This window comes from Haemorhous mexicanus, chromosome 10 (genome assembly GCF_027477595.1).
Source record: "Haemorhous mexicanus isolate bHaeMex1 chromosome 10, bHaeMex1.pri, whole genome shotgun sequence".
NCBI lineage: Eukaryota > Metazoa > Chordata > Aves > Passeriformes > Fringillidae > Haemorhous > Haemorhous mexicanus.
The window spans coordinates 1,776,816-1,794,961 of NC_082350.1; the positions used below are offsets into that span (position 1 = coordinate 1,776,816).

The following is an 18,146-nucleotide window of genomic DNA, read 5'->3' on the forward strand; positions in this document are numbered from 1 at the left end:
AGGCTCTCAGGCAAAGATAGGGGAGTAGTAGTAACAGTTCTTTACTAATATGTATAAATAATAAATTAAAAAAAAACCTAAAAACTACAACTTAATAGGGAAATGAAAATAAAATGTAGTAGTATGAAAACACTGACAGGGTCAGAATAGGAGCTGCCCCACAGTGTGTCAGGGTGGTGGCACAGTCCCATCCCAGGGGGGCTCAGGGTGGTGGCACAGTCCCATCCCAGGGGGGCTCAGGGTGGTGGCACAGTCCCATCCCAGGGGGGCTCAGGGTGGTGGCACAGTCCCATCCCAGGGGGGCTCAGGGTGGTGGCACAGTCCCATCCCAGGGGGGCTCAGGGTGGTGGCACAGTCCCATCCCAGGGGGGCTCAGGGTGGTGGCACAGTCCCATCCCAGGGGGCTCAGCCCTCCTGCAGTGCCAGCTGTGGTTCTGCTGGAGCAGGGATCCTGCACAAGGGGGGAGTTTTCCTCTGCAGCTCCAGGGCTGCTGGAGGTGGGCCTGCTCTCCCTCTGGGAATGCAGGGCAGCAGAAAGCTGCTCCTCTGGGAATGCAGTGGGCAAAGGCTGCTGGGCTGTTCCCAGGGCAGATTGGATCCAGGTAGGAATGCTTGGCTCCTCCCCTGGGCGGAGCATCTCCCCATGGGATGCTGGAATTTGATCAGCCATGCAGGGACACTCAGTGGCCATGGACAGCAGAGATCTCCTGGAGGGAGGGTTGGCTGTGGGAGAGATAAAGAAAACTGCCCCACCTGGTTTTAACAGATGGTGATAGAATACACACTTCTGGTTACATCTTGCATTGCAGCCTAAGACAAGTGGGTTTCTTTTCTTCTCTGTTCCAGAGTCTTCTCAAGAGCAAGTAATTGCTAAAGCCCCAGAGTAGATAAAATATCCAGTAGAGGCTTTAGGGATGTAATTCCACAGTTGTACCATCTGCAAACATCTGAGAGGCTCAGTACCTGAGCTCTGATGTTAGTGGGGAAAATCCATGCTCCTCTCTGCTGGTTGCCTGTTATGCTGATTGAGTGTCTCTAATTTCTGACAGGAGTCACTTTCAGAGAGTACAGAACTCTATAAATGCTCCCTCTGTCTTCCAGTGCTCCTCAACTGAAAACATTCATGCAGCATTTATCACTGTACGGAGTAACCACTGCTTCCCAGTACAAGTTTCCACCTAACTGGTGCTTCTGAGCCCCCAGCTGGCCAAGCAGCTCCCAGGGTGGTTCTTTAGGATTCAGGAGCTTGTGGAACAAGTTAGAGGAATACCAGACACAAATGGCTTTGGCTGAAAGTGTCTGTATGATTGTTTTCTTGAAAGAAAGCATAAAGTAGCTGAAATCTATTCAAGAAGAACAATTTGGCTCAAAAAAGACACAAGCACTTTTTTAGTTTTGGCTAATATCCTAAACTAAAGCTATTTGAAAGGGGTTTTTTTTCTGAGTGGCAGGAAGAATGAAGAGTAATATGGTAAAAACGGATTTCCCTTACACAGTGATATGAAAGGTGAATCTTTCATTTGTTTCAAATCAAGTCATCCTGCTGTCATGTTAGAAATCTCAGAGGTTCAGCCTTGTAGAAGGATTTAAAAGCAGCACTTCAACAATAATCGGATTAGAAGGACTTGCATAGCTCCTTGGTCTAAAAAAGAGATAAAAGAAACCAGAGTTCAAACCTGCCACAAAGCAAGGCAGTGAGTTGTGTGGTGCAGAATCAACTCACAGCTCTCAGCCAGTGATTTTGACCATCACCTGCAGCAGAGATGCCTGCAGACTTCAATGGGTACTGGAAAATGGTCAGCAATGACAATTTTGAGGAGTATCTGAAAGCACTGGGTAAGGTTCCCTTCAAACTTCTTGAATGAATAATCAATGCTGCCTGTCTTATTCTTTATGTGAATCTATTTTTTCTTGTACAGTCATAAGTCCTTTTTGTGAAAAGTATTTTTTTTTCAGAAGTGCACTTTAAGGGTTGCCTTAAGCAAAATTGTTTTGCCTTAAGCAGCCTCTACCTTTTACCATCTTGAAGCTTACATTAACAGACATTAAACTACATAGCTTGAAGAGGTATGTGGTGGATTCCAAACATAAAAATCTCCTATAATTTGAAAAGCAGTAAAATTTTTATATTTAATAAAGATTCAGTGTAGATCTCAATGCAATTCTGTGTGTTTGTATTTGATGTTGTGTTAGTATCTCTATAGGAATATTGGAGGCCTTATTAACTGTCAAATACAAATGCTATTTTTTATAGATTTCACATAATCGGAAAATTGAAACATTAAGTTATTTAGGTTATAAGAATTAGGTTACATCTTTTTTCTGGATGGGAAGGCTGGTTTGAAAGATTTGGACATCTATTTATCTTTGTTCATTTCAGTTCTCCCTAGAAGCGACAAGCTTCTTCTTGTGGAAGGCTTTCCTGGATAAAAATAACTCTTTTTCTTTTTCAGATGTAAATGTTGCTGTAAGAAAAATAGCAAACTTGCTAAAGCCTGACAAAGAAATCCTTCAGAATGGGGATCATATGATCATTAAAACACTAAGCACTTTTAGAAACTACATCATGGAATTTGATGTAGGAAAGGAGTTTGAGGAGGATTTATCTGGGGTGGATGATCGCAAGTGCATGGTAAGAAGCAGAACTTCAACAATGGACAAAATGAATATTGATAACCTGAGGCCTTTCACAGAACACATCTTTTAACCATCCTGGTGACTAGTCCTGAAATTATTTCTGTACTTCTGTTTGCCAAGAGGTACCTACAGTTTTGAGCATGCCTTTAGATTAGAGGAATGCTAATTTTAATCAGGAGCACAAAGCAATTTTATCAATCAATGAATAATAACCTCAGTGAAGTTGTGCTCATTTATACTGGGATGTTTGTTAGTCAAAAAGACATCTAGGGTCACTTTCAGAACCTCTTTAATGAGTAAGGTTTTACAGTAGAGGAAATCCACTGATTGCAAGGTCAGGCACTGCTCCTGTGTTAGAATGGCCAAGTGCTTAAAGATTGCCTGGGTGTTCTTATTAGAGTACACACTTAATTAGCCCACTGGAACAAATCTCACTGAAATGAATAAGCAAACACTGGGGACTTTGTTTTACAATAGCTCTGTTTTATGAGCTCTTTTTGCTTTTTAATTTAGGACTGATAAATATCAATTTACAGAGGAAAAGCTTGAGAATAGCAAGTTCTCACCTATTAGTTTGGCAGCATGACACTGGCAATATTCTACAGTTAGGAAGTTGACAAATAAAAGAAAATTATCTCGGGAGCGACTCTAGAGGAGAAATCTCATAAAAGAGAATTAATAGGTTTACATCCTGAGAAAGATAGTGCTATTTGAAAGCTATACTTTTCTCTCACACTGAGATTTGCAAATTTGCTTTTGCTCTGATTGTGGCAGGAAAGGGAAGAAATGTGAAAACCAGAGAAAAAGAATGGTTGGCTACTGAGTGCCTCAGCAAATCCCTCTGTTGTCCTTGTTCCAGAGGGTACAAGTTTAATGGGAGTACAGAATACAACATTCATGGAAGGAAGGAGCAGCTGCATTTGTGTTTAGGAAAGTGCCCAATGGCATCTTGTGATTTTGGTTCTTGGAATGCTCTTAATTAGGATATTGAGGTCCAGATTCACTGAACAGTTATGAGCCCAAGAAAAGATTGAAGACTGTGTTGATTAAATTACCATCAAAGATAGCAATGTTCAAAACATCTGCTCCAAAGGTTTGTGTGTGCACAGAACTGTCCATGTGTAAGCATTATCTGTACTTGAATATCATTAATTCCCATCTGAAGGAGAACTAAACCATCCTCTGCATGGTGGAAAGAAATAATATTTTATTATTTTTAACAAACCAAAATTCTCTACCCTGTTTTGCTGAATTGAGCGATAAGGGAAGGATTCAAAATGTTAAACCAGAAAAAAGAAACTAGAGAGAGAGAATTTCAGTCACTACAACAGTTGATTGATTTGACATAGAAGCTAGTTCAGCCTACTTTCAAAGGTTTCTCAAACATTTCTCTTGTTTACTGTTTAGTGGGAAATGCTTATTCAGCCTTGGAAGCAGAAGGTATCAGCAGCTTCCTGCCTTTTGCAAACAAACAGACAAAAACCCCAAACAACCAGGGGTAGTCACTGTCTCTGACTGGGTTTTTTTAAGAAGGATTTAGGGATGTAACTCCACAAAACCCCCCAGAGATCTCTGTGTCTCTCTGTGTCTCCAGCTGTAGCTGGACAGTCCCGGTCACTGACCACTGGTGCTCCATTTGCCTTGTAGCAGCACATCATGCTTTATAGTTCGATTTTCTCATTAAAGATTTCTACATGAGACCTCTGTTTTGTCAATGACAAAACAGTACAAGAGTCTGTCTTGCTGAAGTGACTTCAGTTCAAATCTGATTACCATAATGTCAGGCAAAATTTGCAGTTGTTGAGCAGTAAAATTACTCCAACAGTGCAGAAGGAGTCTTGCGAGAGAAGAGTCATGGAGCTTATAAGAGGTACTGGCCCACTCCCTGTGTGGTGTTACAAAGAAAACCACCATAAAAGCAAATGTTAAATATCATTCTTGGTGTTCCATTTGTTCATGTAGAGCCTGTGGAACTGCATGCCATAAAAGGCTTAATCATTAATAGGCAGCCTGTGTAATGGGAAAGGTTGTGAATCAATTATTGTGATTTATATTGTGGACTGAGTAGACCATGGGGCAAGTTTTATCCAAGGAGCTCGATACATAAGCAGTACAAAGTAACATGGATAAGACAAATTACACATTAAACATTAATCTATACAGCAGAGTAATCATCTGGAAACTAACAAAACCTTAGAATTAATCCTTCCTGGATGTATAGATTGTTTTTTCTTTTAATGAAGAATATATCATCTAGGCAGAGTTAACATATCTGTAAAAATAATATCAGCACAATGGATGGGTTAGATCCTATGTGTAATTCACTGAAATTGTGTTCACCTTTCAGTTGTAAAACATATCCTTGAGCTAGTCAGGGTAGAGTGTAACTACAGTAATTCCAAATCAATGCTGTCCATGAGCAGGAAATGCTAAAAAGTTTTTCTGATATTTATTTTTGATGTTGGAGTTTTGACATTTGGAACTTGATAGTCTTGTGATAGTGCAAGCCCTCTCCCCCTTTGCAGTTAGGGTTTTTTTCATTTTTGTAGTTAGTCACTCCTGGGAGCCTGTCTGAACTTGCTTGATCAGAGAGTTAATTGAGAAGGCTAAACCTTAGCAGTTTCAGTTTGTCCTTCTCCTGACCCTCAGCCTGGCTTTCTTGCATGCACATGTTTTTGGGTGACTTCACTGGAGGGATAGAAGGAACAGCAGCTGGTGACATCAGGTCCTTTAGGATGTTGTTTCTGTTGGGAAGTGAAAATTTGTGACTTTGGAAACTCTAAAGCCCTGCAGTTTAGGTAAAGATGCAGTTTCTGTGTTCTGCAAAACCAAAGATGGGGATAGGGGATAGTTGAGCACAGGAGAGATCACGAATGACAGTTGGTATCAATGCTCCTCAGGCTTTCCACCGAGGATTGGATCTCCTGGATAAAAATCTATTCACTTGGCAATTTTGTGAAAGACCTTTCTGCAACTTCAATCATAGTTAGCTATCTAGGGTTGTTAAAAACTTGGCAGCTTCAAGTACAAACGTAAAATGAAAGTTCAGGAGCATCTTTCATTCCTTGCAAATGTTCCAAGCTGTACATTGGATGGTGTAGAAGGAAGTTTAGAACATTAATTTGTGTTACATTTTTTCTCACGTGATCTGAATTGGAGCATGTAGTCAAGTTTCTACTGCTTTGAAGAGTTTGTTCATAGTTTTAATTGGCAACATATTATTAAATGGAGAATGTACTGAGACAGAAATTTAAAGTTAAATTGAGAGTTCTGGCTTTGGTATTTCTCACACTGAGTCTTTGATCCTGCTGTCTTAATTCTCAGTGAAGCTCCAGTCTCATAATGAAATCTCAATTTTAAAGGAATTTCTACAATCTCAAGTTGTGATTAATTTAGCATCTCAGGTGTTGCTCTAAGTATGAAACTTTGTTTCACATACATAAACATTACTGCGGAAAAAATTTACTGTGCAGGCAAGAGGAAGACCCTATTGAAACAATTAATCCAAAACCATCTCTGAAAGTATCTCTCATTTATCAGCAGATAGTTGTGCTGATAAATGGGAGTCCTTTTTCCACTGTCAGTGATAGCCAGTGAAGCTGGTGAAACACCTACAGTGTGAAATATGTACCAGCACATAGGAACAAGGCAGATAAGCCTTCTGTACCTTCACAGTGTAATTTACTTATTGTTTAGTAAAGAAATTATGAAAAAGTTAACTGAAAAACCTTCAAATGCTAAAACAAAGGCTGAAGTTTCACTTTTCAAGCCTTGCATCCAATGAAACAAAGCAGATTGAAAATTGGGTAACTCAGATGCAAAAATCACTTTCTTAAAACTTTTAGTTTTCTAATGATTCTGCTACTAAAGTCAGAGAAAGCTTTTGCATTATAATTATTCTCTGCTGTTCAGGCATTTGAAAGACTGAATTCCTTTATCTTACCCTATTAATTAATCTATCTTATGCGGAATTAATCTCTTTTGACAGAAACTAAGGGCAAGTGATGTTAAAAAATCAAGAAAGATTTTATGTTCTAAATATAGAAGAGCAGAGTTGCTTGGATAGCTGAGAAGAGTTGTGTCATAACTGAGTATCTGTCCAAGCATATGAGAGGTGCTTTGGTAACTCAGAACCTTGTGCTCTCTGGTACAGTAATTTTCTTCTTCCATTGAAGCAGGAAATGAAATGACAAAGGCAGGGAACTGGGAAACAGAAAATGCAAGAATTTTAAACTGAATGTGGAAAATAATACATCTTAACCATTTAGCTATCAAAACCTGAGTACAAGTGGGATATAACCATGAATAAGTTATCAAGTGGGTGTTTCAGTTTCCTTTATTGGAACTAACAGAACTTGTAGTCCTAGTTAAGACTTGCTGGGGTGGGGTAGGGTGAGGAGGATTTGGGGGTTGTGGAATTCCCACATCAGATCTAGAATTCCTCTTACCATGTGAAATGTCAGTCAGTGTTTGAAACAGCCCCACAAGGACTGTTCACAGACACCTGAGTGTGCCATGTCCTGCTGAAGGGAGGGAAGTTGTTCAAAACTGATCATGGCTCTGTTTTAATTAACAAATGTGGCCAATGTGACACTGTTTCCTCTCAGGTTTGTACTCAGGAAAACTGCAGTGGAGGTAGTTGTTCTGGCCATAATTTGATTTATACCACTGCAAGGTCAGAATAAAGCCCTATTACAAAATCACATGGTTTGTGAAGCTTATTTAACTATTTAGGCAGGTTCCTCTGTCACACAAATGGAATTCACAGCTGTTAATCTAGTTCTGAGCAGGCTTGGGAATTAAGACTTTGCTGCCAGAAAAACACCAACCAACAAACAACATTCCAGTACAAGGAATTGCAGGAGGGATCTCCCACAGAGTGAGAAGATTCAAAATAAATAGTGCCTGTCTAGTATGATGCCAGCTCAGCAATATGACTTTACTTGATCCCTCTGATTTAGCTTAGCTGATTTTATTTCTTTACCCTTCCAGTGCTGTTCTTTTGGGCTTGTAAGTATTTTCTCATACATTTTGGTGGAACAAGCATTGTTCTAGAATCATTGTTTCTGGGGCTGATCTTCTCTCAGATTCAGTGCCTCCTGTCTCTTTGCAGTACTGTACTTTCCCCAGCTCCTCATTGGCATAATCCCTGATTTTTTTTTTTTTATTTTGGGGGGAAGGGAGGTGTAATTTAAAAGAGGTAGACTTTATGATAGTTTTCTGTTGGTGATTCTGGCCCTTTACAAACTGCTCTCAAAAAGAGATGGAGAAAAGTCCTCCAGTCAACCCTCTGAGGCTCCAGAGAGCAGAAGTCCATCCTGGGCCCATCTCAGGCTCTGTCAGAATGGACTCTGTTCCCTCTGTGTGTGCCTCAGTGAGCAGGAGCAGTTTCCTTTTTCCTGCCTTGTCCCACCCTGCTTGCTCCTTGGGCATTAGTCCCTGCCTGTAAGTGATGTGCTCAGCACATTTGCATGGTGATAGCAATGAGATGATTGGAATCTTTGGCCATATAATTGTCATAAACTCCACATTTTGCAGGGCTGGATTCCTGTCTAAACCACGAGGCTGATTAGAAGTTTGGAGCTGGTTATTCACAGAACTGCTGCTAGCACAAGCAAGCTCTTCAGGGAAAGTGGGTTTGGATAGGTTTAGCAATTCAGCTGTTTGTGAACTCTAAAAGCTCTGAGAACTATGAATGGAGAAAGAGCAGTCAGAATCTGCTGAAAAGCTGAGAACCAGACTTAACAAATCCAATTTTGAATGACAAACCATTAGTGTTATGTACAATTGAATCTTGCCAAAATTACACAGGGGATAAATCAGTTGTAGCCATTAATTTAAACAGTAAGTGTCTTAGAATCGATTCTGATCATTGCACAGAGTGAATTGGATGTGATGGGTTTTACTTTTTTTTCTGGCATGGCATATACACAAGTTTTCCTATTTTTGTATTACTTGTGTACAATTTTATTTCAGTAAGAAAAAAAAAGCCACCATTCCTAAGAAATAAAACAGTATGCACTGTCTAAAGTATTGATTCTCCTCCTCCCCCCATATATTGTCAGCTGCATAGCCCAGAGCTTTGCATCTTCACTTTCCTACTCCCTGGAACATATCTTGTCTTTGCTTTGCTCTGTTGTTCTTATGAGCAAGGATTCAAAACAAGGAGTTGGAACATTTAGGATCTGATCCTATCTGACTGCAGCTTACCTTTCATCTCAATTTTTTCAATCCAATCCTAAGCCCCTTCTCTAGCAGTGCTGCCCCTGGAGATGCTGACAGTGACAGAAGCAAAGGACACTTTGCCATGGCTGAGCTACAGCGTGGCTAGATAGGTTCAGCCTTTGGCCAGCACCAGAATCTGGAGATAAAGGGCAGGGATCCTTCCAGGAATTGGTCTGTTGGGTTTGCTTCTGTTGTAGTTTCTGTTGCTGAACTTCCAGATGCAGATGTGATGAGACACAAGGGGTTTCAGGGGAAGGGGACAAAGCTGCCCATGGGTGTAGCCCCTGGAGCAGCCTCCTGCACAGAGGCCATGGGGAGTGACCACATGGCAGGATTCCCTCTCACTGCTATTGGACTTTGTCTGGGACATCAACGTCAGTTTATTCTATTGACACTTCATTTTTTCCCCAAAAAAGCTGCTTACAAGAGGTTTTTATATCACTTTGATACTTAGTACAGATGAAATGGTTTATCTTGAGAAGTTGTTAAATACCTTGCTGGAGATGTGGCTGTGTTTGATCAAAAGTTCTAGGATATTTTCTTTGGTGTTATTTACAAGACACAGCTCAAATTGGATTTTTCTGTTTCATCTGACCTAAAAAAAAATTACTTTCCACTTTTAAATCCTTCTTAGATCATAATTACAGTTGTAAAATGGGCTGTCATCCTCCCAGGCAGGGACTTACTGGCTGAAGATGGAGCAGGGAGTGTGGTGCATGCCTGGCTTTGCAGTCATTTGGTGCTCCATATATAGAGACAGCACTGAGGGAAGCAAGAGAAAAATAGAACTGATGCTGCTGTGTTTGTGCTACAGATAGGAAATCAATAACATATTTTTGATGAAAGGTGGGAGCTGCAATTCATACTTGTAAAGGCAATGTGTCAAAAATCCATCTAGAATTAACAAAAAATGTTCATGAACTACTTGGATAAAAGTTATTTTCTTCCATTCGTCTGTAAAATCCATTCTGCACCCTCAGCTGCAGCCCCTGACCCAGGCAGGCCCACAGGAACTGCCAGCAGGGGAATGAGAAATATTGTGCAGAGCCAGCACAAAATGTCTTTGCACTTAGACCTCGGTGGGAAATGCAAAGTACTGTGATCACATGTTTGATGACTATTTCAGTAAATTACAAAAGTCACTGTCTCTGCCTGTGTATCAGGATGATTTGCCACTGGAAGCTGAAATTGTGCAGCATTTCACTACAGTTGCTGCTACTAAAAACAAAAGCAGATATGTAGTCAAGAATTTGTTTAGGCTTACCAAATATTTCATTTAATAAATCTACCTTGCCTCATAACTGGAAACAGTAATGAGAATTCTTTAATTATCATTTCCTCCACCTTTAATATTCAGGAAGATTCAGGCGGTGCTGTGCATATGAATTTAAAATTTTATAACACAAAGAGATTAAATCACTAACAAAAGTATATGGATGCCTAAGGAATAAAAGGAGAATATCAAAGTACACAAAAAGTGAAACACTACAGAAACCATACCATAAGAGTAAAGAAAATTTGAACATTTTTTGTGTTCTCAGGCTTCAGAGGCTTTTCCACTTCCCAGAAGAATTCCATTCTCTAGTATTGCACCTCAAGAACAAAGTGTACATAACCTGAAAAATGTGCAGTGTTGGTGGTTGGATTTTTTAGGAGGAGTTAAATTGAGGCAAGACTCCCAGGTTTTTACCTCACTCCATCCCCTTTTCTGGTATTCCTTTAGTATTATTGATAAAACTGCTGACTAATTGCACCTATCACCATTCTCTGCTGAATTTTCCTCCAGAATTACATGCACATGGCCCAGGAAGTGTTCATCTTAGAGTTAAGTATGAGCAGGTGGTAAGTAAGCAAGGGTCAAGCTTGCTTATGGTGAGCTAGATTATGTACTGTGTAGTTGAAAGGAATAAACAATGGCTGCTGTTTATGATCAAGTAGTACAAGGTGCCCAAAAAGGCAGAGTTCAGCTCTAGAGAAATGCTCCATTTTCAGCTGGTTAGTTTTGTTACTGGAAGCTGCAGCTCTGCAGTGTCCCCTGGGTCTGACTGCCTGTCCCCCTCCTGTGGAGGAGGATGAGCAGCAGGAGCTGAGTGCCTGGGCTGCCCTGTCCCCCACCCTGGGGAGGATTTTCCATCCTTCTGGGCAGGTGGCAGCAGCTCTGCAATCAGGCAGCCCTTAGGTAATGGTATTACCAAAATGGGGGCAAACAAGGCTCCTTACAAAGGCATACTTTGCTGAGAAAAGTAGCTTTACATAAAAGGTCAAGTGTTTGTTTATCTTGGGAGCGTGTGCCAGGAGGAACCAGAGGGTCACACAGAGCTACCTTAGCAGTGTGCAAGCTCCTGATTATGCCATGGCAAGATCCTGAGCCAGTCCTCAAATATAAATCCTTGCTCTTTGATACAGCAAGAGAGATTATACATACAACATTTGCTCTACAGTATTTCTGGAGTATTTTTTTTATGTTCTGATTCATATATTTGAAAATGTTGTAAAGCAAGTGTTGCTCTGGTTTAGGTGTTGTAGAGGGTGGGATGTTGGCAGCAGCCAGTGCACATTAACAGCCAGAGCAGCCTCAACCTCAGCTAACACTCACTGTGTGTCTCAGTAGAGGTTTTTGAGGTGGCAGGACGTATTTTAATCTGAGTTAAAAGAGAATTTTGTATTTTGTGTACTAGTTTAATAAAAGACACATTGAGACATTACAGTTTGACCTAAAGAAAGGATCCAGATGCCACTGATTAAAGTGCTTTTTTCCTGCTAACAAAGAAAATGACATTAGGTTCTCTTGCAATGTATTCTACCCTTTATAACCTTCAGAGGAAAACAGCTAAGTACAGAAATCAGGAACTGTGTGGTTTACTCATATCCCTCAGTATTATATATTTCTCAAAGGGAAGGCAGAGGATACCTGAGAATATTGTCTGATAAGACAGCTTGGTTAATGTCTGTTGGTTTAGACTCTTCGTGGTTATCACCAAATTGCAAAAAGCAATTTCTAATCTTGACTGGAAAAACAAAAAATCCTGAGGAAAAAAGTGTGTTGTTTTCTGAGATGAAACAATTTCAGTCACCCTTGGAGGCTAAAAAGTTAACACTTCCTTGTGCTGCTACAAATATTTCTCTATTTCCCCCAAGTGTACTAAGTCAGTGTAATACTCTCAAGTGACTTTGAACATTAGGACCAATAATGTTGGATCCTACTTTATCATGGTGTTTTGCCTCTGAATTCACATCTAAACCCACCAAATTTAACCATTAAGCTAGACTAAAGATAAAACTCTGCTGAGCTAATACTCAATGGATATAAATAAGTGGAGTTACTAAGCAAAGTTCCACATACAAATGCTTAATTCCACAGTATCCCTCACATCTACAACTCACCATTCATTGTCTGTTACGTTCATTTTATAGAATTTGTTAAGTTATAGATGTTAACTTATAAATTAAACATTATTCCCTTTGACTCCTATAGTTTGTTATCTTCTGTCTCTTCAGTGGATGTGTGCAGATTCAGACATGGGAGAGGATTTAGGTTATGGTGACCCCATTAACTACAGTTTTACCCAAATTTGTTGTTCCTTCCTGCATTAGCATTTTTTGCATTAAAAGGATATGGTTTCATAAAATGTTATCTACTGCTTGGTTTAAATACATCACTTTACAGAAGAGAACAGAAGAATTTGTGAGTGCATTTTCTAAATTAGAGAGATTTTTAGCTAGGACACGTGAGTTTGTTTCTCAGAGCCCCCATGTGGTGCAGGCAGACTGATGGGATCAATCCCATTGCCTTGCCCATGATTATCCATCCTGGCACTCTGGAATGATTCATTTTCCATGCTGGTTTAGTCTAAAGCTTCCCAGGGGAGGAGGCTGCTGCCTGCACTCATTCAAAGGCAGTGCCTGTCGTGGGTATCATTTAGGAATTGTTTGTGACATACACAGATTAAATAAATAGGACTGGATAGGTTTTGAGTCTTGAACTGGGTTTAATTACCAGAAGGAAGAATGTAGGCTGACTTCTTCTCTTAGGAGCCACACAGGATGGATGCAGGAATAGTCCTTTAATGACAGATCAGAATTCTTCATCTCTCCGTATCTGACTGCTCAAGCAAGTAGTGGCTGAAGACTTTTACAAGGTAGACATCAATTCCCTGTTTAGTCCTCAGAGTGCCTTCAAACAAGCTGATTTACAGGCCATGTGCTAATATTAATGTCAAACTATCCTCATGGAGCACAAACTGTCACCACTCTTCCCTCTTTAAACGTTTTACAGAGCGTTGCTTCTCTTTGTCTTAGGGAGATGGGAAAGGCAAATTGTCAGTAAATGCTGACCAGGGGAACAGGCTGCACTGTCATTCAGTGAAGGAATCCTATAAATCAGGTTTTCCTGAACCCCCAGGGCAGCACCAATATTCACACAAGTGCAGTATGGATTATTGCACCTGACTCTTGATTTACTCTGCCAGTCCTGGCTCGAGAAGTTCCCCAGCCTCAGTTGCAAAAAGCAGGATGCTGCAAAGTTCCCAGCTTGCTGGCACTTCCAAACCACTCTGCTGGGTGAAGGAAGGCAGGTTGAGAATGAGGAAAAGCCAGCCCAGTATTCAAAAGCTTTGTTCATCCACAGGAAATGGGAATTGTTCTCAGGTAGAGCAGCTGGGGAGTCATTCTTAGGGTGAAAAAACCAAACTGGATCTTAACTTTTCTTCTCCTTTTGCACATAGAGTGTTAGGCTGAAGGGCCCTTCTGCTGCTGCATTTTTCAGCAGGGAGAGAGGAGTGTGTTTTACACAATGGTTTTGATGGTATTTTTTCCTTGCTTTATCTCATCCTTCCAGTTTATGGCAGGCAGTTGGGCAGCAACTTTCTATTCAAGCTCATTTCTTAGGTAATTATCCTAAGTGGTACAACACTATCCAATCATTCTTTTTATGAGATACACTCATCATTAGAGATAAGTTTTGCTTCACAGAAACAAATCATATCAGAGAATATTACAGTAATCCCAACCATGTCTGTTTTGTTAGACCACTGTGTCTTGGGACGGAGATAAGCTGCTGTGTGTGCAGAATGGAGAGAAGGAGGGCCGTGGTTGGACCCAGTGGATTGAAGGAGATGAAATGCACCTGGTAAGATCATGCAAGAGGTTTGGAATGCCCCTCCATTCAAACGGTTAGCTGTAACACAGCAGGGAATGTGCTGTGTCATTTTGGCTTACCTGGACATCACTGGGTACTGGTGCAGCGTTTGACTTGTTTCTAAAGCAACAATTTCATTTGGAGCCATTATGTTTTTATGTCCCTTTCAAAGCCTTACCATTTTGAATGCTCTTTCTGTGCTCAGTGTCTGTCCAGACTCACCAGGCTGAAATCTTCACATGAGGAAGATTTTACCAGAATGTCCCTCACAGTCTGTAAAATGCTCAGTATGGGAGCTGTGAAACAGAGCCCCCAAAAACAAGGAAAAAATACACAATTGTTCTTTAAAAATAATTACAGGCTGCACTACGTTATAGCCTAGAGAACTAAAATGGCAATTAAGCTTTTGAAATTGATGTTTTTTTCAGATCATCCTTTTTATCTTTCTAAATTAACAGGACCTGAAAGAAGATGCCTGTTCTTTTGTCCTATATCTCTTTATAGCATCCTCACTCTCTCATCAGCGTGTGTAAAAGGCAGTGATCCTGCTGGGATAATAAACTCCAGCCTCCATTTCTCCTCACTGTGCAGTGCTATTAGCATTCAGCAGTCTAAATGGATATATTCTAAATGTTCAAATCAGTAGCAGAGTTATCAAACCCTTGCAGAAGCACCTCAAGCCCCTTATTACTAAACATGATTTTGAGGAAGTGTTGGTGGTTCCAGAATGCAGCTGAGGAGAGGAATGGCTATGACAGATCTCCCCACCTGGCCCTGGTGCAGCACAGGCAGGAGAAGGTTGTTGTGTAAGTGAGGACACAATGGCTGAGGCCATGGGCTCACCTGGAGGAGGGGAGGCAGCAGTAAAAGGAGATGCCCAAATTTCCTGTGCAGGCACACTCCCTCCAAGAAGCCCCTGTCAGTATTTCCACACTGCTCCCTCCCAGCTCACACAGCAGGGCCATGGCAGCTGCACAGCCCTCCCAGCTGCTCTGCTGGGACAGGTCCAGCACCCATCCAGTGCCTGCCCCAAGTTCAGCTCACAGGCTGAGGGCAGCCCTACATCTGCGCCTTCCCCTGCACACACAAACAATGGCACCCATTGCACTTGGATTTCTCTGGCCTGGCACCTGCTTTCTGGCCTTTGCTAGCTCCCAGGCATTATCTCTTCCCATCTTCTGGCCCCAACAGCAGTTCCTTCAGCCCTGGTTTCTGTTCTCCTTATTCTGATTCCTGCTCTGGCCATACAGCCTGGCCCTGGCCCTCCATGCCCAGAGCACTTTCTGGACTCGCCCTTGTCAGGAGGTTGATTTTAGAAGGCAGAAACTCAGATTTTGTTGCTCAAATACTTGTGTCTAGCGCCAGTTTAGGTCGCTCAGGGTAAGCTGAGTTCTCTGATGCTGCTTTTCAGAAGGCTGGGAGGAATTCTGGATCGTACCTGCCAGCTCATGCATTCACTCACTGGCACTTGGAAGATTTACCACAATCTGTCTCCCATGTGTGCAGAGTCACTACAAAATTAATGCATGCAAAGGAAGTAACCAAGTATTTTAGAGCCCACTCCTCGATCTTTCAATTTTCTCACTTCTGTTATTTCATGGATTTCAAAAGATGAGCTCTTTATTTCTCTAATCCTTGTCAATGCAGCTCTCTCCATTAAAAGTACAGTGGAGTCCCCTTTAGTATCTCATTTCTGACCAGCTAAGATTACTAGGTCCTGTCCTTTTGATAGAGCTTTAATACAATGAGCAGTTACCTTTAAAGAATGGATACTTCAATACCTTTGTGATCCTATTGAACTTTACACAATGAGCCAAGTGTTAATTTATTCTTTTCACAGTTCTGCAGAAAGTGGGACCACATCCTTTAGTAGTTTATCACTTCCTATTTCCTTCATCTCATTCTGTGGTCTGTACCTTGTAGTTCCTTTTGGATTTTATTTTATGTGAGTGACTTATTTGACCATTCCCTATTTCCTTTTGAGTTTTATTGCCCTTTTCTATTGTACTGATTGCTTCTGCTCCATAGTTTTTGTCACAGTCAGCAAATCTCTCAGCCATTATTGCACACACCTTCTTCTGAGTTACCTCTGCAGGAGTGAAGAGAACAGGTCCTGACCAAAGTCACTGCCTCAGTCTGTTGTTCCACCAACTCAGCATGAAGCACTTTCTCTTACTGGGGTTGAGCAACATATGTCAATTAAGATTATTGACCTAGTTTAAGGTTTTTTAAAGTAATTTTATCAAAGTCCCCCATAAGAAATATGCATAACTTCATTAAAATATTCTGGGAGCTTTAGAAAAGTCTCATCTTGAACTGGAAAGTGTATCCCTTCTGCTAGGTCATGCATGAACACTGTCTTCATGTCCCTTAAGAGCTTCCACACTCTTTTTTCTTGCACCTAAACCTTGCCCCAGGCACATGCCCCAGGCACACACCTGTGTGCACGTCCCAGGTGGAGCCTGAGGAGTTTCAGGAATGGGGATGGATGAACAGGCAAACAGCAGCAGCAGCCTCACAAATCCCAGCCCAGGATGGGAACTCTGCCCCTGCTCCTGCCCAGCTCACAGAGATGCAGAGATCAGCAGGGGGGGCTCCCAAAGCTCCTGTGGAACTCAGAGAATCAGTTTTTTGCATCCAGGGTGCTCAGGCTCAGTCAAACCCTCTGTGCTCTGCTGGTGGACAGGCCTGGAGCAAATCTGTACAGCCACCTGCCTTTGGTAGCCAGGAGCTCTGTGTTGCTAAAGTGAGCCTGATTTCTGAATTTGCAGGCTTGACCTGCCAGTTGTCACCACAGAGATTCAGAGCTGGGGAGGCAAATCCATCCCCACTGCTTTATGTGTCCAAAACAGAGAATGCCCATTCCAAAGGCCTAAAGCAGTTGCATATTATTCACTGCAAATCAAGAATGATGCACCAGGAATGTATTTGGCCCTTTAAGATCTGAGATCCCAAAATAACTTCCCTTGTTCCACCTTTTAGCAGAAAACAAACCCAAAACAGATGTTTTCTTTTAGGATGAAAAATAGCCTAAAATATGTACAAGCCTCCCAATTTATTTTAATAGAAAATCATGGATTCAAATTCAGCTGGATTACACATGAATCCACAAAGTTTGTGTCCTAAGTAAAAATTAAATTGTGGTTTCTAATTATTTTCTCTTCCTAGGAAATAAGAGTGTGTGGAGTCACGTGTAAGCAGGTCTTTAAGAAGGTGCAGTGAGCTACTGCTGCTACAGGAGTGAAGAACAATAGAATTTACTGACTTGCCAGCAGCTCTCCAAATGCTAGTACTGAGCATCCTCAGGAACAAGAGCAAACACAGAAATGAAGATCACATTAGAACCATAGAGTTGGAATAAAATATTTTTAGAGATTGAAAAAAATGACTACAAATAAAGCTATTTTTAGAAATGCCAATTAAAGATACTAAACTCTCTAAATGTGTGCATACCATAATTCTTGACTCTGCCAAAAAAGGACTGTATGGTATAAAACAAGATGCTGGAGGTTTAGACCTTGTAAGCTGGTTTTTTACTCTCAGTAGACATCACCCTCTCAGAGCCTTAGCCTTGTTTTAAAATGGTGAACTGCAGTTTAAAGGAAGCAAATGAGAGCTGTAGGATGCAGCTTGCACTTAAATCCTGAATTTACTGAAGTCAGTAAGAATGTTACCATTGGCTCTGGTGAAACAGATCTCTACTGGAAGTGTTCCATCAAAAATAAAAATCTGATTTCTCAAAACTAGTAAATTTATAGATCAAGATTTTGGAAAAAACAGTGCTTACAGAAGCATGGCTAAAGGGCAATGCTTTTCCAAATGCTTTAGCCAATATCTGCCCATGCATTTTTTTATTGTTGTTGTTCTGGAGACACTGAGAGTAAGGTCATAGCTAGGAGCTGTCTGTAACTGTACACACACCACATAGATGATGAGACCAGCATTGCTTTGTACTGTATCATTTGCAGATATTTTATGCCCATCATAGTCCATGTTCTGGTGCAGACTGGGAGCCTTGGCCTGGAAGCTGAAATCAGAACACTGATTAAACCTTAGTGAGGGGAAGAATACTGCCAGATTTTCAGTCCATCAACACACTGGATACAGTGAGCACCACCAGGTCACATCAAATTCTAAAAGGTTTAAA

At 41.1% G+C, this 18,146-nt stretch overlaps 1 protein-coding gene across 1 annotated transcript; it reads left to right on the forward strand.

Annotated features, from left to right (window-relative positions):
- Positions 1–520: 520 nt before the first annotated feature.
- On the forward strand, positions 521–17,441 carry RBP1 (retinol binding protein 1). The gene is made up of 4 exons (XM_059854904.1): positions 521–1,836; positions 2,454–2,632; positions 13,889–13,990; positions 17,168–17,441. The coding sequence occupies exons 1-4, from the start codon at positions 1,764–1,766 to the stop codon at positions 17,219–17,221; spliced, it is 408 nt and encodes a 135-aa protein (XP_059710887.1). The 5' UTR covers positions 521–1,763; the 3' UTR covers positions 17,222–17,441.
- The last annotated feature ends 705 nt before the right edge of the window (positions 17,442–18,146 follow it).

What these genes read in the sequence shown, in the direction of transcription:
- RBP1 (XM_059854904.1), top strand. Translation starts at nt 1,764, where the DNA reads ATGCCTGCAGACTTCAATGGGTACTGGAAAATGGTCAGCAATGACAAT. An exon ending in GGAGTATCTGAAAGCACTGG is followed by an intron (nt 1,837 to 2,453) that starts GTAAGGTTCCCT and finishes TTTCTTTTTCAG; the next exon opens with ATGTAAATGTTGCTGTAAGA. An exon ending in AAGGAGATGAAATGCACCTG is followed by an intron (nt 13,991 to 17,167) that starts GTAAGATCATGC and finishes TTCTCTTCCTAG; the next exon opens with GAAATAAGAGTGTGTGGAGT.